General features: G+C 38.2%; 1 protein-coding gene across 4 annotated transcripts; it reads left to right on the forward strand.

Moving 5' to 3' along the window:
- Positions 1 to 761: 761 nt before the first annotated feature.
- On the forward strand, positions 762 to 25620 carry LOC6548773 (pikachurin). Of its 4 annotated transcripts, none has more exons than XM_026980409.1 (15): positions 762 to 1309; positions 6971 to 7376; positions 8994 to 9110; positions 9757 to 10579; positions 10786 to 10928; positions 10996 to 11342; positions 11401 to 11590; positions 11647 to 11783; positions 11845 to 12062; positions 12134 to 12209; positions 12271 to 12423; positions 12488 to 13911; positions 13973 to 14074; positions 24867 to 24970; positions 25032 to 25620. In XM_026980409.1, the coding sequence occupies exons 2-15, from the start codon at positions 7244 to 7246 to the stop codon at positions 25184 to 25186; spliced, it is 4122 nt and encodes a 1373-aa protein (XP_026836210.1). In that variant the 5' UTR covers positions 762 to 1309; positions 6971 to 7243; the 3' UTR covers positions 25187 to 25620. The 4 variants fall into 4 exon arrangements, with proteins under 4 accessions (XP_026836210.1, XP_001975428.1, XP_026836209.1 ...); XM_001975392.3 differs by having other exon boundaries at positions 10810 to 10928; XM_026980408.1 differs by having other exon boundaries at positions 762 to 1041.
- Positions 25621 to 25667: the final 47 nt, after the last annotated feature.

Consider the following 25667-nt stretch of genomic DNA (forward strand, 5'->3'; position numbering starts at 1 on the left):
TTAACATTCTCTCCGACTCTCAGCGCCGCACATCTTTCACCGTTAACTTCTCGCCTGTCTGTTGTTGTAATCCGAGCCCGGAATGCTTGACTGCGCTCTTTTTGTTTTGGCTCTCTCGCTCCCATGCAGCACACGCGTGCGTGGGACTTGTATGGGGTGGAGAGCAAGGGAGAGGGAGCTTTTGGAGCTGCTCCAGAGTTGCCAGGTGGGCGTCGAATTAGCACAGAATTAATATTTATTTACCAAATAAAAACAACAACAAAAGCGGTAGAAACAGATAAAAATCCTTAAAATCTTTAAGTATTATTAAGCATTTTCAAATGACAATATGGCTCTAAGCGCACAATAACATGTGTTTCATTTGTAAATATATTTAAGGATATGGTTTTTAGAAGTTTACTACAGATACTTTGCACTCGGTTAAGGAAATCTATAAGCTAAAGCTAGAAAAAATAAAAAATATTTCAAATAAGCGCGAGACTTGGTTTGTTGTCAATAAAACAAACTTTTTCAAAAGAAGCCATCCTTGCAACCCTATTAGCCGAGCTCACTGTGTGAATTGAATTGGCGCCTCTTTACATGGCCGGATAATCGGACAGCGGATATAAAAACAACGAGGAGGACCAGGACCAAGGACTCCGTGTCCGGCACTCTCCGAGATGTCTGCGTGGGTTTGTTTTTTTCCTGCGACTGCTAGACGCTCTCTCTCCCGCTCCCGCTCCCGCTCCCGCTCTCTCTTTCTCAATCTCTCTTCCGTTTGGCAAGTGGCTTTTCCATACCAAATCGACTGTCATACGCTCAGTAGTCTCCCGTCAATTAGAGTGTAAAAACGTTACGCTCCACGAAAAACAAACGGAATCGCTAGAAACGCCAGAAATCATCCGTATCCGCCATCAGACATACGCTCGCAGGATACAACCAAAATAATACATACACACACCGTCGCACAACGAATAAGCTATATAGCCATTGCAGGAAACTAGCCAAAGCGTGGAAATTCACCCATAATTGTCGATTTTCAAGTGCTCCGATCGAAAAATCGTAAGTGCAATGTGAAAGTCAGCTTATACGACAGCTGAATGTGTCAGTGTGAGTGTGAGTGAGTCTCCCCAGTGAGTGAGAGTGTGTGGGTGTGCAGGAGTGTGTAAATGTAAATACCACGAAAATCGCTGAACGCCGAAAAATAAAGCACAGGCCAGTGGAAGAGGAGTCGCAGGAGGAGCGGAGAGGAGAGAGGGAATCAGAAATCAGCGAGGACGAAGCCAGAGGCAGTTGAGCAAGAAGAGGAGCAGCAGGAGCAACAGCAAGCGTAAGGATTTCATCTGGGCATGTGTGTGTGTGTGTGCGTGTACTTTAAGGAGACGTAAAATAGCGAAATGAAATAATGGAAATTTATGTGGCTACCGAACTTCAAGTGGCCACTCCACTGCCCTCACACCCACATCCATACATATCCATACATCCATCCATACACATACACAAGCACAGGCACTCACTCACACGCACACGCACCACTTTTATTTATTTATTGCGATTTTTGGGTCAAACTAAAGTTGCAATGATGATGTTGATAATTACCAGTTCGTTCACATCGCCAGCAGTTCAAAAGTCTTTGGGGGAGTTCCCCTTTTCCACCCACACGCACACAGAAGCACTCACATAAAATCGCCCACTCCCACACAAACATACACACACACACACACTCCCTCGAGCTGAGTGAGAATATATGTGTGTGCTTTTGTTTTAGTCCTTGGGTCCTTGCGGGGGAAATTACTTTGTTGTTGCTGTTGCCTTTGTTGCCGTTGTGGCGAGGAACGCGGTCTTTGACAGCTCTCAAGTAAAACGCGCACCTGCGAATTCGCCATAAATTAGGCCCGCGTCCCGCATACAGCAGCATATATAGCAGGATATATAGGAGGATATATATTTAGTGCGACGTTGGGCCGATGTCTAAGCACTCAAAGCGCAGGCAGGATAAGCCCCATGAAAAAAACGCGCCAAACCTCAAGGCTATTACAGTGGAAACTTGGGATAGTGCGCTTCAAGCCACCCATTTCCCAAAACTAAAACCAGTTTGATTTGATTGGCACGAAAGACAGCTTAAGAATGAAATCCTTATCAATTTTTAAATAACACATGTCGTGTTATTGATTTACCATCCGTCGGAAAACGAAACTAATATTTATTTTATTTCTAAATTGGATTCAGTTGCGGCAGGCTAACTTAAAAGTATTGTTCTTACTTTCTGTGTTTTTCTGAGTCTGTGTTTTTCTTTTTATGATGTTTTGCTTATCATCATAGTGCATCATACAATCATATTTATTAAATGCATACTTCTAAAAACAGCACAAAATTCTCGTTGATCTTGTTTTGATTCACATGTTTTTATTGATAGCTTTTATTTGATTACCAAAAACCTGTAAGAACTGTTTACAAAAGAAACAGTTTTCGCCCAAAAACATATATGTAAGCAGTAAATGCATTTGTTTTTAGTAATCCAATTCTTTAAGTCAATTAAAACACCCGGTTCAGATAGTAGCTTAAGTTAATAATAGACACATGTTGTCAATTAGTTTATATTTCCAGTCGCGCAACTATTGAAGTGAATTGGCTGCATTTTATTTGCTAATTGCCTAAATCCCAACTAAAACAAATAAAATACTCTATATATGACATTCAGTTATTGTAGTGAATTTTTATGATTTTGTATAATTTCTTCATCGTGCAGCTTGGGGTAGAGTTAATAGTCATAAGACTTCGTGCTTTTAAGTAATATTCTCTATAAAAATAAAGTTAGTAAGAAGGTCGTTTTATCAGATTTCGTGTTGAAATAAAATTACAGAGTAATTCACCGGTTCCCTTTCCCCCTTTTAAATAGGTCGTACCCTTAAGGCTTCCCATAAAACTGCCTCAATGCGCAGGAATAGCGACGGAGATTAGCCCAATTAGCGTATCTCCACTGTGGTCGCTCGGCTGTCTCTTGCCTGTCATTTTGGCCAGTTTCGGGGAGTCAGAAGTGTGGCATGCGTGAATCGAGTTGATTCGAGTTCCTACCCTCAAGATGCGCCTTGTTTTTTCTGTGTTTCCGTGTATTTTGTGGTTGCTGGCCACCCAATTGGCCCTCCTCGGATTTTGTGCTCTATTTACCTGCCTTATAAAAACACAATTTATTGCCGGACCAACGTTTTCCCTTTGTGTTTGGCTGCTGTATAGGAATCAGCTTCTGTTTTCTGTTTTCCGCTCCTGTTTCCATTTCTTTTGGCCAGCTTTTATTGTATTTCGCTGCTTCTGTTTTAGTTTTAGTTTGCGTATTCGCTCTACTTTGTTTTGTTTCGTTTCATTTCCAACTTAACTTTTCCGCTCTGAGGTTGTGATTCTGATTTCGATTCAGTGCGCTCGGGGATTTCCCCTGTATTGGCTTTCTGTATAAAGTTTTTGCGTGACATCAGCTATGGATATTATTCCGCTGGAAGCCATTTTGTTTGGCCTTGTTTGCCTTTTGAATCAATAAACTAGCCATGGCATCGAGAGCAGCGCTCCTTAATAATTGAAAAGCAACGGGGGCTTAGGCTTATCCCCTTCGTTTTTCAACCACAAAGGACACTTGGCCAGAACGCTCAAAAGCAGGCAACACTTTATGCGCATGCAAATAATTCGTTTACCACTTATCCGGCTCCGACTCACTTTCACTGCAAACCCCATAGTTTTTGGGCATATCTCTGGACAAAAGTTTGCGACTCTCCAGAGCAATTTGATCATTTGTTGTGGTCTGTTTGGAATACCAGAGTATTCCCGCAGATGAAAAATTCCGCCTCACTTGGTGGTCACGTAGTATCTAGTGGGCGAAAGTTTTGAGTTTACGATTTACGATGCATAAACTTTATGCCGCAGCCTTCACTCGACTCAAATGAAAGTCGGTAATCTGTGATAAATGAGCCGAGCGACGAATATGGATTCCGTAGAGTCAACTATCGGATATCAGACATCGACGATGAAAGGCCGCTGCCCAATGAGCTTTTAATTGTGTAATTAAATCACTGCCACTTGGAGCACTCATCTTTGTCCATTAGGCTAATTGGGTGGATCAACTTATTCTCAAAACGAGAAAGTTAACAATGGATATTGACGATTGTCGAGAATGTTGAACGGCTCGTTGTTGCTGTTGAACGATTGCCTATTATGAAGTTCGATACCCATGCGTTCTAATTAGTTCCTGAGGTCGCATTTTCCAGGCAAATGAGCTCACGTTTTTGTGCCGCTGCTTACCTGAATAATGAGTTTTCCATCCACACATCGACGGCATGCATTTCGAGTTCTCGAATGGGAAAAAGGAGCACGGATAGCGGGGAATCCCCCGCACGGCACCCACACAAAAGTGAATTCTGGGCGACGGGTTTCCACATTCTACATTGCTGGCCATTCGGAGGCGTTGTACCGGAAAGAAATGCCATTAAAAACGCAATAAAAATGCAAAAAAAAAAAAAAAAAATTGAAAATGGAGAAAACACTACAAAAACGGGTTGGCAGTGGGGATATCCCGAATGAAAGAAATGCGAAAATATAACGTACAGAGTGTGCAGATACAAACGTACAAAAAGAAAAGAAGTATGTGGGTAGTATGTCAACCTCTCTGCACCGTCTGCGTGTGTGTGTGTGTGTGGCTGTGTGTGTCTGTGTGTGTGTGTGGCTGTGTGTGTCGAGAGTGTGGGTAAATAGCCAAGGTGGAAAAATCGATATAAATGAATACGGCAACATTTGGTCGCCCCCGAAAAACAAAAAAAAAAGTAAATAAATAAAATACGAAAAACGAGACCTCGACTGACTCAAGTTGAGACAGTGCGGAATGGCGATGGGTTTTTTAGCCTTACGTCAAACTTATAAAAAAAAGCAAAAACTTTTCTTGCACGCACAACCATTGCGAGTGCTTACCCACTCATACGCACACACACTAATACAGCAAAGGAAAGCCCCAAAGGGAAATGAGTGGAGGAAAGGGGAGGGTAAGGGGTGGAGGTTGGGGAAAACCTCCCGAGGCCGCAGGCAGTCAACGCGATTTTAAGCGCAGGCATATGAAAATTGCCATAAAAATATATAGTACGCTTACAAGGGGTTTCCAACAGCGATTGCAGGCTTACACTACCTTTCATTTTGGTCTTTGGAAGCCATTAAAAGTGATTCATATAGAAAACAAGTAAGGTGGTTCTATTGATTTCTTGACCTTTTCAGATACAAGCTATTTTCCAAAAAGTTTTTGTTCTGTTGAACTACACAAAGCTTACAGATCGGTAGATAAAAGGTCAAAGTCGTACGTAATTACATTAGAATGTTTATATAAACATTTGAGGTTTTTACATTATAGGCTTTGAAAATCATAAGTTATATAGAATGATCAATGAGTCGTTTGCTTGGCAAGCATAATTTTATAAGAAAATATAAAAAAATCCCTAAATCAAAGAATTCAGTTAAGATTCAACGTCTTATGGACAAGGAGCTGATATCTTCGGAAGGTTCATCTAAAGAAAACTCATTCTTCGTTAAAAAACTGATGCAACACATGCATCTATTTGTATCTATTTTTATCTAGCACGGAGTACATTGTAAATGAATAAAACACCGAAATAAAGCAACATCAGCACAAACAGTTAATAGAAGCAACTTCCAGTTGGTTTAGCTTAATTAATCAAATCAAACATCCGGTCGTCTGGGGGACTTCCTGAATCTGGATGCCTCATGCCCCAGTGGGGCACCAAAGAGTATAAATAAATAACGTCAGAAAAACAAAGAGTGGGGCGAAAGGAACAGAACGGAGCAGAACAGCAGAGCAAAAACCGAAACAGCGGAGATGCTGCGGTTGCAATGTTTGCCCCAGTAAGTATGCTACACATTTCTCGAGCACGGGTTAAGTGCGATGCCAGCGAAAGAGATAGCAGTACGGGGCTAGAGAGAGACAGGAGAAGGAAGCAAGAGTGAGAAGGGAGATGGGTGTGCATGTGTGTGTGTGTGTGTGCCTAATAACATTTGCACGCATTTTCCTTCCATCTTGCAGACATCTGACATTTCAATTTAAAATTGGCCAACGAAAAGGCCCGAAAATGGGCAAAGAAAACTTGGATTTCTTTGCGTCTTCGATTTTTCCATCAACTACTGCTGCTGCCTGCGGCAAGTATCTATGCCCATGCCCAGCTATTTTGCTATGCAGGGTAGACACTTTGCCGAATTGTGCTCGTATTGATTTCTAATTACTTGGCCACACAGTATTTGGCTTAAGGTAGGACGCCAGTTGGCAGGTGGGCTGCTCAAAGTAGGTGGAATGGGTGGTGCTGGTGCCTGATGGGTGGGGTTTGGGTAATGTGTAGGAGTGGCCACGCTTGATGTGGGGCTTTGTCTATTTGTTGTGGCGGCGTTGCCATGGTGGCTCCTATTGATTTTACTAACGCCATGAATCATGCCAGAACTCAAGCCTATGCTCCTGTCTACAGGGAGAGAAATTAGGTATGATTCTGTGGAACGAGAGGAAATAATTCGAAGGCCTTTGATTTGGCTATTGCAATGGTCCCTGCTTATATTTTGATTATTTTTGAACTATTTTTGGGTTGTGAACAAAGGGCCTTTTATAATTTATGAAGTGCAAGATTAGTTAAACATGTCACTAATATAACATAAAATCATATCATATCAAATCCCATAACTAATAAATACAACTAACTCCCTAATACCCCCCGTATTTAACTCCAGTTTATTTTTTTAGTGTATACTTCTTGCTTACCCCCCGCACCAATCCACGAAACCTGGTTCCCCGGCGGTGTTCCATTTGGCCACTGCGTGTTTAGCAATTTGTGGTTGTATTATAATGACCACTTGATTTGCGTTTGCGTCGGCTTGAGCTCTCTTGCCTCTGCTTTTGCCGCCTACTAATTGCGCGCTTGTGTCGCGTTTCTGTGTGTGTTCTTGTGTGTGCTGGTACTTTCAGGTGCTGGGACTCGGGCACAAGGACTGGCGGCAGGACTAGGAGCAACAGTCGCGGAGGCAACGTCGAGACGCATGCACGCTCCATGCTCGCCGCTGGCTGATGGCCAAAGGACTCGGAATCGCAATCGCAATTGGAACTGGAACGCCAGCGAGCAGAGCACCACTACCATCTGTCGTCGAAGCCAACTGAATTGAGCGCCGAAAGAAAGCAGAGGGAACCCTTCGCCGCACCAAGTATACGCCCCGTTGCGCCCACCTGTGGACAGAGTGCAGCATGTCAACTTCAAAGCATCACCATCACCACTGCCGAGTCGTCTGCGTGTGGCTCCTCCTGGTGCTATCATCACTATCGTCGGCCAGCATTGCAGTGGGTGCGATCCCGGAGCCGGAGGAGGCGGCCTTTCAAGGTGCGTTTGACAGAAACCGAACCCCCAAATGAATCACGCCCCGCCCCCGCCCCCACCCCTGCCCATGTGACTGTGCCAGGGGCCTAATTGCGGAAATTTCCAGCACTTCAAGTTCGATATTTGGCACGGGCAATTCAACTTTGAAGAGCCCTACCCCACTTTACCGCCCCCAACCCTTTCGACATATCAATAAACGAGGCACTATTGTGCGGCATTTGACATTAATGAGCGACTTAATTATGCGTGAGCGTAGGGGCCAAAGACCAGGAAACCAGTAAACCAGGAAACCAGAAAAACCGAACCCAAACGAACGGCTGATGATGAGGGCGAGGCGATGCGGGAAGGTGAAAGTTGTGCAATGGCTGTTGTCATATTTCCAGGACCAATGGGGGCGAATCTGTCATTGGCGACGATGCTGATGTGTGTGCTGCTGACACTTCGATTTCAATTGCATACAAAATGCGATTTTTCAATTTCAATTTGAATACGCAATGCACGGCCGGCGGGCAAAGGAGTTTTCAACAAGGATAAACGGGGGATAGGTCCTGTGTGACCGAAGCCAGCGCTCTTGTGTGCAGTGTGCATATGCAAATGGGTTTGTGTGTCCAGTGCACTTTAATCGTTCCCACAGTTGCTTAATCAACTAGCAAGTCTGCATGCATGCACAAGCTTTGTCCAGAATGGCGCACGCCCAGCCATCCCCTGTGAATCCTGCCCCATCTACGCCCCTGTCCGTTCCATCCTCCTTTTGATGGCACTTTAACAGAGTAGCTGACGTGTTCGTGTCTCCATCTTCAGAAAGTGCCTCTGCGTTCGTTCCATTTAATACAATGTGTGACGTAAGTGCCGGGCCACTCGGGCGTATGCGTAATGCTTGTAATGTTTTACTTTTCTTTCCCTTCCTTTCCCTTTTCGAATGTTTTCCCAGCCATTTCCTCCTCTGCTCTGGCACAATTTCGGTGTCAAGTGAGCGGCAAGAATGCAAGCCCAAATGTGCCGTGATTTTCATCCGCCTCCTGCCTATAGAATTTGCATTTAAATTGCCATCGAACTGGGTACGAAAAACTTTTCCATTACCCACTAAAAACAGCCAAGCAGAACTATCGCCCAGCCGAGTTATTTAAGTAGTCATTATGAATTTGTGCGGTCAGATGGCGAAGATGGCGAAGGTGGGTCGGTGGGTAGGTGGGTTGGTGCATTTGAAATGCTGCCATGGCCAGCAGTAAATTACGGAAAACGTATGCCCGAAAGTCAGGAGCAGACCGAAACGAAACCAGGCCCAAAGTCCTTAAAGCTTATTAGAATTTATTGCGGACACGTCGGTCACACCCAGGATCACACACACACACACCCACACCTCGTAGCAGGAATAAACGGAGGAGACATGGACGTAGGCGTAGACAGGCAGACGGGACACTCAACTAAACTCAACTGAAGTGAACTGAAATTATGAACCGAACTGAAACGACTCGGCTCGACCGAAAAGTTGCCCCCGCCCTTATTGCCCCCTTATCGCCCCTTATCACTCCCTTCTACTCGAATATGCCACAATGCTAACTGAACAATCCCACTAAAAACCCTCCACCACGCTCTTTCCGCTCCACCCACGAAAAACAGGCCACTGTGGACACACCAGCCCCTGCGAACAGCTATGCTACGAGATCCACGATGGAATGTACGAGTGCGACTGCATCGAGGGCTACGAGCTGAACAAGAACGGTTACAGCTGTCAAGGTGCGTTCTGGATGGGATTGGGGATATACTGCTATGTATATGCAGATATGCGAGTATGTATGTGGTGCATGGATGCAGGTTTCTAGCGCCAGGCCACAAAATTGATTTGGCATTTCGGTTATTATTTGGAAATCACCTGTAATGGATGGCACTGGCATCAGAGAGGGCGGGATGAGTACTCCCCCTTCCCGTGCTCTGGTGCTATTTATATTTGGCAACGACTTGTTTGGGGAATTTGCAATTTTGCAATTTTGCAATGCTCGGCTCCGAAATGTTGATGCCCCCCGGCTGGTCGACAAATTGATATTTTTGTGTTCTTACTCGGTATTATTTTACGTCTGCGTGTATTTTGCATGTAATTCGTGCGTTTTGGACAATGTGTTGAAAAAATTACATGAAATACAATCAGTTATTGTTGGTCAAGCGGCGTTCTAATTTAAAATAATATCGATGTAGCTAGGATCACGTTTTTGTTGTTGCCCTCAGTTAGCCGTAATTATTGAGTTGGGAATATTTAATTTTTGGTCGTAGATTTTTTTATTAATGAGGAAATTAATGTATTAAAAAGCATGCATTTGTCCCGCTCACTCGCTGAATTTAATTAAAACGGTTGCATTCCGTAACCCGATCCAATTCGATTTTCCAGTAATTAACGCCACGTCCAACAGTTTGGATGGGCGTGGCAAGTCGGACGAGGATGTGCTCTACCAGAAGGGCGCCTCGTTCAGCGCCAAGCTGGCGAACGACGATGGTGGCAAGGCGATGGCCAAGTCCACGTTCGCCCTATCCGCCTCGCAATCCGCTTCGCCGGCGGGCAATGAAAACGCAGAGGATGAGTCCGGATCCGAGGGCGACAGCTACGATTATGGCGAACTGGAGGACAGCAACTCGGAGACACAGGAGCAGAAGCAGCAATCGCTGAATCTTCAGCAACAGCAGCAGCAGCAACAGCAACAGAAAGTCAATTCAAACGATTACTACATATCAGCGGAGAGCATCAACTTCAACTCGGAGTCCGAGGGCCAGGAGCAGGATGTGGCCGACTTCAAGGCGGCCAGCACGGCACGGCCCGTCTCAATGCCCCCGACTCCCAGCAGAAGCACCCCAAGGGCAACCGCCAGCACAACCACGAGGACCACGACCACAAGGAGATCCCCCACCAGGGCGCCCAGGAACCGAGTCGATGTGGACTATGGCGAGGGTGACGCCAGCGATGACTATAGCTACGGCTACAAGTCGGACATGTCCGTCTACGACGATGTCAACAATAATCAATTAAACTTAAGACGCAACAGCAAATCGCAAACATATCAGCAGACAAGCAATACTAACACGGCCAAGAACCGCAGGAAGTACCCAAACGCAACCAGCAACAAGGTCCAAATGCATATCACGAGGGAGAGCAACCGACTTGAGAACATATCAGCAGCGGAACCGGCTGCAGTGGGAGCAGCCATGACAACAGACAGGTGGGTCATAGCAATGTACGAGTATTACTTGGGGTTGGGGGTGGGACATTCCTTAAGCAATTTGGGTGGGCGAAATCCTTTGGCCTTTCCAAAAGTATTTCTTTGTTGGTCATGTTGAACTTTGGTATGCAGAAATTGTGCGAACTTAGATGCGTACATGCTGGTTGTGAAAGCTGGAAAAGTACTTTAAAACTAATTTAATGTAGTTTAATCAACTCTTCCAACTGCAGAAGCACTCCCACATGCAGTCTGGATTGTGGTTCCGATGGAATCTGTGCCTTGGAGGCAACTGCCGCCAGCTCTCGTTGTCTTTGTCCCTTTGGCAAAACGGGCACTGGCTGCCAGGAAGGTGAGTGGATCCTCGAAGGAGCAAATCTTGTTAAAGTTAACATGGTTACTTTTGTGAATGGCCACAGATATACGGGCACATGTTCCGCGTTTCGCCAAGAGATCCTGGCTAGCATTTCCGGCACTCCATGGCGCCTACAAGCACGTTCAACTGCGCATCGAATTCCGTCCAGAGTCCTTTGACGGCATTATACTGCTGAGCGGAGAGCGCGATGATCTCACCGGCGACTTCATGGCCCTGCTACTAAACAAGGGCTTTGTGGAGTTCTGGTTTGACTGCGGTTCCGGCGTAGGCAGCGTTCGATCTCGGGAGACCATCCTGCTGAACGAATGGAACTCGGTGATCATCTACCGTCATCGATGGGATGCCTGGTTGGTACTCAATCATGGCACCAAGGTCCAGGGAAGATCCAATGTAAGTTGTCCTTGGCAGAGTTAGAAAACCTTTTCGTACATGAGCTGTACTCTTTCAGGGACTATTCTCACGGATTACATTCCGGGAACCAGTTTTTCTGGGTGGAATTGGCAACATAACTGGATTGGCCAAGCGTCTACCTCTGGCCGAGGGATTCGCCGGCTGCATTCGTCGCTTTGTGGCCAACGAACATGACTACAAGTTCACAGAGCATCCCTTGGGCGATGTCATCAATGGCTTCGATATACGTAAGTTGTGATTAATAGAGTTTCAAACAGCCTTCTATATTAACAACGTCCCACAGAGGACTGCTCCACTGACAAGTGTGTGAGGTATCCTTGCCAGCATGGTGGCAAGTGCCTACCTTCAGATCAGGGCGCTATATGCCTATGTCCAATAGGATTTGTTGGAGATTTGTGTGAGATTCGAATGGATCTACAGGTAGGTGTTCTTTGAAATATCTTTTAGCCATTCGGTTATCCAAATACCCACCATCTCTTAGGTTCCCGCCTTCAATGGCTCATCTTTCCTGCGCTACGCTCCACTGGGTGATAGTGCCCTTATTTGGTTGGAGCTAAAGGTGACCCTGAAGCCCGAGCAGGCAGATGGCTTGATCCTGTACTCAGGTCCAGAGCATCGAGGAGACTTTATAGCCCTCTACCTCAACGACGGCTTTGTGGAGTTCGCCTTTGATCTCGGCAGTGGACCAGCTTTAGTGCGGTGAGTACTACAGCCGTATTAGGTCACATTTATGAAGCATCTGAAATTAAATATACGATTTTTCTTCCCAGGAGCGAACATTCTCTCAGTTTGGGTCAGTGGCACACCATCAAGATCTCTCGAACAGCTCGGCTGGCGGTGCTCAAGGTAGGGAGTCCTCGCGGTCCTTCAACTTCCTTTACCCACCTATTGATTTTCGATTCCCTAGGTGGACAAGCATCAGGAGGTCTTGACCATTTCATCGAACGGCTTCTGGCACTTGTCGCTGGACCAGAATCTGTTTGTGGGAGGCGTTAACCACGTGGACCGTCTGCCTCTGGACCTCAAGTACAAACCCTTCTTCGTTGGCTGCATCCAGAGGGTAGGTGGTACACATCCCATTTCCGCTTTCAATCCCATTGTCTACCATTGTTCACCACTCACAGATCGACATCAATGGCCACTCGCTGGGCATTGTGGCGGAGGCTTTGGGTGGCAGCAACATCGGCAACTGCCCCCACGCCTGTGTGGCACGACCGTGCGGCCCCCTGGCGGAGTGCGTGCCTCAAATGGAGAGCTACGAGTGCCGCTGCAGCATCCACAACGAGCGCTGCAACAAGGCCGCCGAGGTGCCGCCCGAGCAGCTGCCCGAGCTGGCCCTCCACAAGTCCAAGGTCCTCGAGACGAAGGACAATGGAGAGGCAGCGAAGAAGGTGTCTGGCTTGGCGCACAAGAAGCATTCCAAAAAGCACAGGAATTTGCATAAGCCAACCCCTGCCACGAGCACGAGCACCAGCACGACCACAAGCACCACCTCAACCACCAGCACAACCACTGAAGCTCCTCCTGAGAGGTCAGAGGAAGCCACTGCGGGGGCGCTAAGCAACGAGGAAATCGAAGATGATATCATATTCCGTCTTGTGCAGCAGCAACAGCAGCAGAAGGAGCTCAAGAAGCAGCATCAGCCGACGACCACCACTGCCCCAGCCACTTCCACGTCCGCTGGCCCACCTAAAGCAAAGCCCAGGCTTTCGGGGAAGCACCATGCCAGCAAGCACGAGCACCACCAGAAGCCCAATGCTGCCTTCGCCCGCAAGCTGAGTCGCCTGCCCACCCACTACGAGAGTTTCCAGACGAACCCCGACAGCGATATACTCACCTTTGAGGACAACAATGATTGGGTGACCAGTCTGCAGCAGCAGGAGTACGGCGATGCCATGGCGGCCAGTCAGATGCCATTGGCCTTTGAGGACGGCAACCCGGGTAACCCCAAGTCGAGTGACAACAACGAAGATGATGAGAACGCCTTTGTGTTTGATGAGTCGCTCTTTGACGCCTCTGATGGAACGGAGGAGTACCAGCGCAAGCAACTGGCCCAGGACATGAAGCGCATCATGTCCAATTCGAATACGCACTCCAGTCACAAGAAGGCAGAGGTCCAGTTTCCATCTCAAACCAGTCAAGAAGGGGGTGCCGCCAACGAAGACACCTCGCAGTACAGCGACGATTACAACGATGATGAGCTTTTGACGCCAGTAATGCAGGGCGGTGAGGAAGTTCAGCCGGAACAGCATGCCTCCAGCACACCGCAGACCCACACCGACTGGAGTCTTCTGAAGAAGTTCGACCTGTCCGCCGAGCACCAGTCGCAGGTTCAGGGCGTACGCAAGAATTTCGGAGCTTGCTTCGCCGGCAGCGACAGCTATTTCCACTACAATGACGCGGACACCATGAGCCAGGTGATCAGCTACAGTATCGACCTCAATCTGCGCATCAAGACGCACTCGGAGAACGGCGTGATTCTGTGGACGGGACGCCAGGGAACGACGGAGGAACACGATGACTACCTTTCGCTGGGCATCGAAGAGGGGTCAGTGGGAAGGTGGCATCTCCATTCCGCACTTATTTATATAATTTGTATCCCCATAAAGGTACTTACACTTCCGCTATGATTTGGGATCTGGTGAGGTTGACATCCGTTTCAATGGCACCAAGGTCAGCGATGGCCTGTGGCATCGCGTGAGAGCCATAAGGTGAGCACTAAATCTGTTATGTTTCCAGAACTTCATTGTCAATAAGAATAAATAATCAAAAGCTGCGGTCATAAATTGGTATTCCAAAGTCGAATAGATAAAATCTCTAAATCCTGATTATACCCAATACTCGTAGAGTAATTCTCTAAAAATTCAAAAAAATTTTGTAACTTAATTTTTTTGTAATTTTTGTGTTGTATGATGTTGTACGTAATGTTGTACGAATTCAAAAAATTAAAGAAATGTCCCAGGGCTGAAGCTAAAAACTCCATAGCTCAACTAATCTTAATCGGATTTTGAAGTGGCATACCTTTAAATGTTTCTGGCGCAATTCTCTAAAAAACTGCATTCAAATTTAGAAATTTATTTTTTTTTCAATTTTTTGTAATTTTTTTTGATGTTATGATGTACAAATTCAAAAAACTAACAAAATGTCCCAAGGCTGAAGTTCAAAACTCCATAACTCAACTAATCTTAATCGGATTTTAAAGTGGCATATCTTTAAATGTTCCTGGCGCAATTCTCTAAAAAACTGCATTCAAATTTATAAATTAATTTTTTTTTCAATTTTTTGTAATTTTTTTTGATGTTATGATGTACAAATTCAAAAAACTAACAAAACGTCCCAAGGCTGAAGTTCAAAACTCCATAACTCAACTATTCTTAATCGGATTTTAAAGTGGCATACCTTTAAATGTTTCTGGCGCAATTCTCTAAAAAACTGCACTCAAATTTAGAAATTTATTTTTTTTTCAATTTTTTGTAATTTTTTTGAGTTATGATGATGTACAAATTCAAAAAGCTAACAAAATGTCCCAAGGCTGAAGTTCAAAACTCCATAACTCAACTAATCTTAATCGGATTTTAAAGTGGCATATCTTTAAATGTTCCTGGCGCAATTCTCTAAAAAACTGCATTCAAATTTATAAATTAATTTTTTTTTCAATTTTTTGTACTTTTTTTTGATGTTATGATGTACAAATTCAAAAAACTAACAAAACGTCCCAAGGCTGAAGTTCAAAACTCCATAACTCAACTATTCTTAATCGGATTTTAAAGTGGCATACCTTTAAATGTTTCTGGCGCAATTCTCTAAAAAACTGCACTCAAATTTAGAAATTTATTTTTTTTTCAATTTTTTGTAATTTTTTTGAGTTATGATGATGTACAAATTCAAAAAACTAACAAAACGTCCCAAATTCAAAAAACTAACAAAACGTCCCAAGGCTGAAGTTTAAAACTCCATAACTCAACTATTCTTAATCGGATTTTAAAGTGGCATACCTTTAAATGTTTCTGGCGCAATTCTCTAAAAAACTGCATTCAAATTTAGAAATTTATTTTTTTTTCAATTTTTTTTAATTTTTTTGATGTTATGAAAAATGTTTAATTCAAAAAACTAACAAAATGTCCCAAGGCTGAAGTTCAAAACTCCATAACTCAACTAATCTTAATCGGATTTTAAAGTGGCATACCTTTAAATGTTTCTGGCGCAATTCTCTAAAAAACTGCATTCAAATTTATAAATTTTTTTTTTTTCAATTTTTTGTAATTTTTTTTGATGTTATGATGTACAAATTCAAAAAACTAACAAAACGTCCCAAGGCTGAAGTTCAAAACTCCATAACTCAACTAATCTTAATCGGATTTTAAAGTGGCATATCTTTAAATGTTTCTGGCGCAATTCTCTAAAAAACTGCATTCCAATTTAGAAATTTATTTTTTTTTCAATTTTTTGTAATTTTTTTTGAGTTATGATGATGTACAAATTCAAAAAACTAACAAAATGTCCCAAGGCTGAAGTTCAAAACTCCATAACTCAACTAATCTTAATCGGATTTTAAAGTGGCATACCTTTAAATGTTTCTGGCGCAATTCTCTAAAAAACTGCATTCAAATTTAGAAATTTTTTTTTTTTTCAATTTTTTGTAATTTTTTTTGATGTTATGAAAAATGTTTAATTCAAAAAAATAACAAAATGTCCCAAGGCTGAAGTTCAAAACTCCATAACTCAACTAATCTTAATCGGATTTTAAAGTGGCATATCTTTAAATGTTTCTGGCGCAATTCTCTAAAAAACTGCATTCAAATTTAGAAATTTATTTTTTTTTCAATTTTTTGTAATTTTTTTTGATGTTATGATGTACAAATTCAAAAACTAACAAAACGTCCCAAGGCTGAAGTTCAAAACTCCATAACTCAACTATTCTTAATCGGATTTTAAAGCGGCATACCTTTAAATGTTTCTGGTGCAATTCTCTAAAAAACTGCATTCAAATTTAGAAATTTATTTTTTTTTCAATTTTTTGTAATTTTTTTGAGTTATGATGATGTACAAATTCAAAAAACTAACAAAATGTCCCAAGGCTGAAGTTCAAAACTCCATAACTCAACTAATCTTAATCGGATTTTAAAGTGGCATATCTTTAAATGTTTCTGGTGCAATTCTCTAAAAAACTGCATTCAAATTTAGAAATTTATTTTTTTTTCAATTTTTTGTTATTTTTTTGAGTTATGATGATGTACAAATTCAAAAAACTAACAAAATGTCCCAAGGCTGAAGTTCAAAACTCCATAACTCAACTAATCTTAATCGGATTTTAAAGTGGCATACCTTTAAATGTTTCTGGCGCAATTCTCTAAAAAACTGCATTCAAATTTAGAAATTTATTTTTTTTTTCAATTTTTTGTAATTTTTTTTGATGTTATGATGTACAAATTCAAAAACTAACAAAATGTCCCAAGGCTGAAGTTCAAAACTCCATAACTCAACTAATCTTAATCGGATTTTAAAGTGGCATACCTTTAAATGTTTCTGGCGCAATTCTCTAAAAAACTGCATTCAAATTTAGAAATTTATTTTTTTTTTCAATTTTTTGTAATTTTTTTTGATGTTATGATGTACAAATTCAAAAACTAACAAAATGTCCCAAGGCTGAAGTTCAAAACTCCATAACTCAACTAATCTTAATCGGATTTTAAAGTGGCATATCTTTAAATGTTTCTGGCGCAATTCTCTAAAAAACTGCATTCAAATTTAGAAATTTATTTTTTTTTCAATTTTTTGTAATTTTTTTTGATGTTATGATGTACAAATTCAAAAAACTAACAAAACGTCCCAAGGCTGAAGTTCAAAACTCCATAACTCAACTAATCTTAATCGGATTTTAAAGTGGCATATCTTTAAATGTTTCTGGCGCAATTCTCTAAAAAACTGCATTCAAATTTAGAAATTTATTTTTTTTTCAATTTTTTGTAATTTTTTTTGATGTTATGATGTACAAGTTCAAAAAACTAACAAAACGTCCCAAGGCTGAAGTTCAAAACTCCATAACTCAACTATTCTTAATCGGATTTTAAAGCGGCATACCTTTAAATGTTTCTGGTGCAATTCTCTAAAAAACTGCATTCAAATTTAGAAATTTATTTTTTTTTCAATTTTTTGTTATTTTTTTGAGTTATGATGATGTACAAATTCAAAAAACTAACAAAATGTCCCAAGGCTGAAGTTCAAAACTCCATAACTCAACTAATCTTAATCGGATTTTAAAGTGGCATACCTTTAAATGTTTCTGGCGCAATTCTCTAAAAAACTGCATTCAAATTTAGAAATTTTTTTTTTTTTTAATTTTTTGTAATTTTTTTTGAGTTATGATGATGTACAAATTCAAAAAACTAACAAAACGTCCCAAGGCTGAAGTTCAAAACTCCATAACTCAACTATTCTTCATCGGATCTTAAAGTGGCATATCTTTAAATGTTTCTGGCGCAATTCTCTAAAAAACTGCATTCAAATTTAGAAATTTATTTTTTTTTCAATTTTTTGTTATTTTTTTGAGTTATGATGATGTACAAATTCAAAAAACTAACAAAATGTCCCAAGGCTGAAGTTCAAAACTCCATAACTCAACTAATCTTAATCGGATTTTAAAGTGGCATACCTTTAAATGTTTCTGGCGCAATTCTCTAAAAAACTGCATTCAAATTTAGAAATTTATTTTTTTTTCAATTTTTTGTAATTTTTTTTGATGTTATGATGTACAAATTCAAAAACTAACAAAATGTCCCAAGGCTGAAGTTCAAAACTCCATAACTCAACTAATCTTAATCGGATTTTAAAGTGGCATATCTTTAAATGTTTCTGGCGCAATTCTCTAAAAAACTGCATTCAAATTTAGAAATTTATTTTTTTTTCAATTTTTTGTAATTTTTTTTGATGTTATGATGTACAAATTCAAAAAACTAACAAAACGTCCCAAGGCTGAAGTTCAAAACTCCATAACTCAACTATTCTTAATCGGATTTTAAAGCGGCATATCTTTAAATGTTTCTGGCGCAATTCTCTAAAAAACTGCATTCAAATTTAGAAATTTATTTTTTTTTCAATTTTTTGTTATTTTTTTGAGTTATGATGATGTACAAATTCAAAAAACTAACAAAATGTCCCAAGGCTGAAGTTCAAAACTCCATAACTCAACTAATCTTAATCGGATTTTAAAGTGGCATATCTTTAAATGTTTCTGGCGCAATTCTCTAAAAAACTGCATTCAAATTTAGAAATTTATTTTTTTTTCAATTTTTTGTAATTTTTTTTGATGTTATGATGTACAAATTCAAAAAACTAACAAAACGTCCCAAGGCTGAAGTTCAAAACTCCATAACTCAACTAATCTTAATCGGATTTTAAAGTGGCATATCTTTAAATGTTTCTGGCGCAATTCTCTAAAAAACTGCATTCAAATTTAGAAATTTATTTTTTTTTCAATTTTTTGTAATTTTTTTTGATGTTATGATGTACAAATTCAAAAACTAACAAAATGTCCCAAGGCTGAAGTTCAAAACTCCATAACTCAACTAATCTTAATCGGATTTTAAAGTGGCATATCTTTAAATGTTTCTGGCGCAATTCTCTAAAAAACTGCATTCAAATTTAGAAATTTATTTTTTTTTCAATTTTTTGTAATTTTTTTTGATGTTATGATGTACAAATTCAAAAAACTAACAAAACGTCCCAAGGCTGAAGTTCAAAACTCCATAACTCAACTAATCTTAATCGGATTTTAAAGTGGCATATCTTTAAATGTTTCTGGCGCAATTCTCTAAAAAACTGCATTCAAATTTAGAAATTTATTTTTTTTTCAATTTTTTGTAATTTTTTTTGATGTTATGATGTACAAATTCAAAAAACTAACAAAACGTCCCAAGGCTGAAGTTCAAAACTCAACTAATCTTAATCGGATTTTAAAGTGGCATATCTTTAAATGTTTCTGGCGCAATTCTCTAAAAAACTGCATTCAAATTTAGAAATTTATTTTTTTTTCAATTTTTTGTAATTTTTTTGAGTTATGATGATGTACAAATTCAAAAAACTAACAAAACGTCCCAAATTCAAAAAACTAACAAAACGTCCCAAGGCTGAAGTTTAAAACTCCATAACTCAACTATTCTTAATCGGATTTTAAAGTGGCATACCTTTAAATGTTTCTGGCGCAATTCTCTAAAAAACTGCATTCAAATTTAGAAATTTATTTTTTTTTCAATTTTTTTTAATTTTTTGATGTTATGAAAAATGTTTAATTCAAAAAACTAACAAAATGTCCCAAGGCTGAAGTTCAAAACTCCATAACTCAACTAATCTTAATCGGATTTTAAAGTGGCATACCTTTAAATGTTTCTGGCGCAATTCTCTAAAAAACTGCATTCAAATTTATAAATTTTTTTTTTTTCAATTTTTTGTAATTTTTTTTGATGTTATGATGTACAAATTCAAAAAACTAACAAAACGTCCCAAGGCTGAAGTTCAAAACTCCATAACTCAACTAATCTTAATCGGATTTTAAAGTGGCATATCTTTAAATGTTTCTGGCGCAATTCTCTAAAAAACTGCATTCCAATTTAGAAATTTATTTTTTTTTCAATTTTTTGTAATTTTTTTTGAGTTATGATGATGTACAAATTCAAAAAACTAACAAAATGTCCCAAGGCTGAAGTTCAAAACTCCATAACTCAACTAATCTTAATCGGATTTTAAAGTGGCATACCTTTAAATGTTTCTGGCGCAATTCTCTAAAAAACTGCATTCAAATTTAGAAATTTTTTTTTTTTTCAATTTTTTGTAATTTTTTTTGATGTTATGAAAAATGTTTAATTCAAAAAAATAACAAAATGTCCCAAGGCTGAAGTTCAAAACTCCATAACTCAACTAATCTTAATCGGATTTTAAAGTGGCATATCTTTAAATGTTTCTGGCGCAATTCTCTAAAAAACTGCATTCAAATTTAGAAATTTATTTTTTTTTCAATTTTTTGTAATTTTTTTTGATGTTATGATGTACAAATTCAAAAACTAACAAAACGTCCCAAGGCTGAAGTTCAAAACTCCATAACTCAACTATTCTTAATCGGATTTTAAAGCGGCATACCTTTAAATGTTTCTGGTGCAATTCTCTAAAAAACTGCATTCAAATTTAGAAATTTATTTTTTTTTCAATTTTTTGTAATTTTTTTGAGTTATGATGATGTACAAATTCAAAAAACTAACAAAATGTCCCAAGGCTGAAGTTCAAAACTCCATAACTCAACTAATCTTAATCGGATTTTAAAGTGGCATATCTTTAAATGTTTCTGGTGCAATTCTCTAAAAAACTGCATTCAAATTTAGAAATTTATTTTTTTTTCAATTTTTTGTTATTTTTTTGAGTTATGATGATGTACAAATTCAAAAAACTAACAAAATGTCCCAAGGCTGAAGTTCAAAACTCCATAACTCAACTAATCTTAATCGGATTTTAAAGTGGCATACCTTTAAATGTTTCTGGCGCAATTCTCTAAAAAACTGCATTCAAATTTAGAAATTTATTTTTTTTTTCAATTTTTTGTAATTTTTTTTGATGTTATGATGTACAAATTCAAAAACTAACAAAATGTCCCAAGGCTGAAGTTCAAAACTCCATAACTCAACTAATCTTAATCGGATTTTAAAGTGGCATACCTTTAAATGTTTCTGGCGCAATTCTCTAAAAAACTGCATTCAAATTTAGAAATTTATTTTTTTTTTCAATTTTTTGTAATTTTTTTTGATGTTATGATGTACAAATTCAAAAACTAACAAAATGTCCCAAGGCTGAAGTTCAAAACTCCATAACTCAACTAATCTTAATCGGATTTTAAAGTGGCATATCTTTAAATGTTTCTGGCGCAATTCTCTAAAAAACTGCATTCAAATTTAGAAATTTATTTTTTTTTCAATTTTTTGTAATTTTTTTTGATGTTATGATGTACAAATTCAAAAAACTAACAAAACGTCCCAAGGCTGAAGTTCAAAACTCCATAACTCAACTAATCTTAATCGGATTTTAAAGTGGCATATCTTTAAATGTTTCTGGCGCAATTCTCTAAAAAACTGCATTCAAATTTAGAAATTTATTTTTTTTTCAATTTTTTGTAATTTTTTTTGATGTTATGATGTACAAGTTCAAAAAACTAACAAAACGTCCCAAGGCTGAAGTTCAAAACTCCATAACTCAACTATTCTTAATCGGATTTTAAAGCGGCATACCTTTAAATGTTTCTGGTGCAATTCTCTAAAAAACTGCATTCAAATTTAGAAATTTATTTTTTTTTCAATTTTTTGTTATTTTTTTGAGTTATGATGATGTACAAATTCAAAAAACTAACAAAATGTCCCAAGGCTGAAGTTCAAAACTCCATAACTCAACTAATCTTAATCGGATTTTAAAGTGGCATACCTTTAAATGTTTCTGGCGCAATTCTCTAAAAAACTGCATTCAAATTTAGAAATTTTTTTTTTTTTTAATTTTTTGTAATTTTTTTTGAGTTATGATGATGTACAAATTCAAAAAACTAACAAAACGTCCCAAGGCTGAAGTTCAAAACTCCATAACTCAACTATTCTTCATCGGATCTTAAAGTGGCATATCTTTAAATGTTTCTGGCGCAATTCTCTAAAAAACTGCATTCAAATTTAGAAATTTATTTTTTTTTCAATTTTTTGTTATTTTTTTGAGTTATGATGATGTACAAATTCAAAAAACTAACAAAATGTCCCAAGGCTGAAGTTCAAAACTCCATAACTCAACTAATCTTAATCGGATTTTAAAGTGGCATACCTTTAAATGTTTCTGGCGCAATTCTCTAAAAAACTGCATTCAAATTTAGAAATTTATTTTTTTTTCAATTTTTTGTAATTTTTTTTGATGTTATGATGTACAAATTCAAAAACTAACAAAATGTCCCAAGGCTGAAGTTCAAAACTCCATAACTCAACTAATCTTAATCGGATTTTAAAGTGGCATATCTTTAAATGTTTCTGGCGCAATTCTCTAAAAAACTGCATTCAAATTTAGAAATTTATTTTTTTTTCAATTTTTTGTAATTTTTTTTGATGTTATGATGTACAAATTCAAAAAACTAACAAAACGTCCCAAGGCTGAAGTTCAAAACTCCATAACTCAACTATTCTTAATCGGATTTTAAAGCGGCATATCTTTAAATGTTTCTGGCGCAATTCTCTAAAAAACTGCATTCAAATTTAGAAATTTATTTTTTTTTCAATTTTTTGTTATTTTTTTGAGTTATGATGATGTACAAATTCAAAAAACTAACAAAATGTCCCAAGGCTGAAGTTCAAAACTCCATAACTCAACTAATCTTAATCGGATTTTAAAGTGGCATATCTTTAAATGTTTCTGGCGCAATTCTCTAAAAAACTGCATTCAAATTTAGAAATTTATTTTTTTTTCAATTTTTTGTAATTTTTTTTGATGTTATGATGTACAAATTCAAAAAACTAACAAAACGTCCCAAGGCTGAAGTTCAAAACTCCATAACTCAACTAATCTTAATCGGATTTTAAAGTGGCATATCTTTAAATGTTTCTGGCGCAATTCTCTAAAAAACTGCATTCAAATTTAGAAATTTATTTTTTTTTCAATTTTTTGTAATTTTTTTTGATGTTATGATGTACAAATTCAAAAACTAACAAAATGTCCCAAGGCTGAAGTTCAAAACTCCATAACTCAACTAATCTTAATCGGATTTTAAAGTGGCATATCTTTAAATGTTTCTGGCGCAATTCTCTAAAAAACTGCATTCAAATTTAGAAATTTATTTTTTTTTCAATTTTTTGTAATTTTTTTTGATGTTATGATGTACAAATTCAAAAAACTAACAAAACGTCCCAAGGCTGAAGTTCAAAACTCCATAACTCAACTAATCTTAATCGGATTTTAAAGTGGCATATCTTTAAATGTTTCTGGCGCAATTCTCTAAAAAACTGCATTCAAATTTAGAAATTTATTTTTTTTTCAATTTTTTGTAATTTTTTTTGATGTTATGATGTACAAATTCAAAAAACTAACAAAACGTCCCAAGGCTGAAGTTCAAAACTCAACTAATCTTAATCGGATTTTAAAGTGGCATATCTTTAAATGTTTCTGGCGCAATTCTCTAAAAAACTGCATTCAAATTTAGAAATTTATTTTTTTTTCAATTTTTTGTAATTTTTTTTGATGTTATGATGTACAAATACAAAAAACTAACAAAACGTCCCAAGGCTGAAGTTCAAAACTCCATAACTCAACTATTCTTAATCGGATTTTAAAGCGGCATACCTTTAAATGTTTCTGGTGCAATTCTCTAAAAAACTGCATTCAAATTTAGAAATCTATTTTTTTTTCAATTTTTTGTTATTTTTTTGAGTTATGATGATGTACAAATTCAAAAAACTAACAAAATGTCCCAAGGCTGAAGTTCAAAACTCCATAACTCAACTAATCTTAATCGGATTTTAAAGTGGCATATCTTTAAATGTTTCTGGCGCAATTCTCTAAAAAACTGCATTCAAATTTAGAAATTTATTTTTTTTTCAATTTTTTGTAATTTTTTTTGATGTTATGATGTACAAATTCAAAAAACTAACAAAACGTCCCAAGGCTGAAGTTCAAAACTCCATAACTCAACTATTCTTAATCGGATTTTAAAGCGGCATACCTTTAAATGTTTCTGGTGCAATTCTCTAAAAAACTGCATTCAAATTTAGAAATTTATTTTTTTTTCAATTTTTTGTTATTTTTTTGAGTTATGATGATGTACAAATTCAAAAAACTAACAAAATGTCCCAAGGCTGAAGTTCAAAACTCCATAACTCAACTAATCTTAATCGGATTTTAAAGTGGCATACCTTTAAATGTTTCTGGCGCAATTCTCTAAAAAACTGCATTCAAATTTAGAAATTTTTTTTTTTTTAATTTTTTGTAATTTTTTTTGAGTTATGATGATGTACAAATTCAAAAAACTAACAAAACGTCCCAAGGCTGAAGTTCAAAACTCCATAACTCAACTAATCTTAATCGTATTTTAAAGTGGCATACCTTTAAATGTTTCTGGCGCAATTCTTTAAAGAACTGCATTCAAATTTAGAAATTTATTTTTGTTGAATTTTTTTCTAATTTTTTTGATGTTTAGAATTCAGCCTTTGGACATTTTTTGAAATTTTTACAACATCATAACATAAAAAAAATAACAAAAAAATTACAAATAAATAAATTTCTAAATTTGAATGCAGTTTTTTAGAGAATTTTTTTCATTTTTTTTTTTTTCATTGTTCCTCTCTTTTTTCCGATATTTCAGAAAATTTTAAAATTTCTCGTTTGCACTTCCACTAGCTGAGTAACGGGTATCTGATAGTCGGGAAACTGGACTATAGCATTCTATATTGTTTTAATACTTTAAACTATGTATATATCCTAGCTAACCAAACTATACTCTTTCAGAAACTCTCAAGAAGGCTATCTAGAGGTGGATGGAAGAAAGACAGTCACTTTGCGGGCGCCTGGTAAACTCCGCCAGCTGAACACGGACACCGGTCTGTATGTGGGTAGGTATCTGTGAAATATTGTAATTGTATATGGTATACTAAAGGATTATCATCTTACCAGGTGGAATGCCGGATGTGGGATACTTCACGCACCAGCGCTACTTCAGCGGCATAGTCGGCTGCATCTCGGAAATCGTCCTGGCCGGCGAAATGAAACTGAACTTCGATCCGAATACGCTGGGAACGGAGCACAATGTGGAGACGGGCCTCCTATGAAACGCTGCACGCACGCCTCAAGACTTTTGATATCGACTAGTTTAAATTATATGTTAAACCACACAAATGTCCTTCGTCGATTTGTGTTTGTACAAATACGCTTTTAAAACCAAAACCGAGAGAGAGAGAGAGAAAGGGAAAAATCGAAAATGCAGATTTAGGATGAGGAACATTTTTTTACACCACGAGGCGGAGGAGAAGACGAACTAAATCTAGATGGGAAACTTACTACATATTATATACACGCATATTGAGTATATACAAAAAGGCATAAATAGATGTATATATATATATACATATATATATTTAAAGCAGAGGAAACCAATTCGAAAAACCAAGGCACGCTTCTTATAGAGCCTGTGACTGTCAATACTTCAGATCGGAATAGTTTATATATAACTTTAGCAAAGGATTTATATCGGAGGCGTAGGTCATATAGAATATGAAAGAAGAGCGGAAAAATCTGAGTAACCGAACTGTC

Source organism: Drosophila erecta, unplaced genomic scaffold (genome assembly GCF_003286155.1).
Source record: "Drosophila erecta strain 14021-0224.00,06,07 unplaced genomic scaffold, DereRS2 tig00000092-arrow-pilon, whole genome shotgun sequence".
Lineage (NCBI taxonomy): Eukaryota > Metazoa > Arthropoda > Insecta > Diptera > Drosophilidae > Drosophila > Drosophila erecta.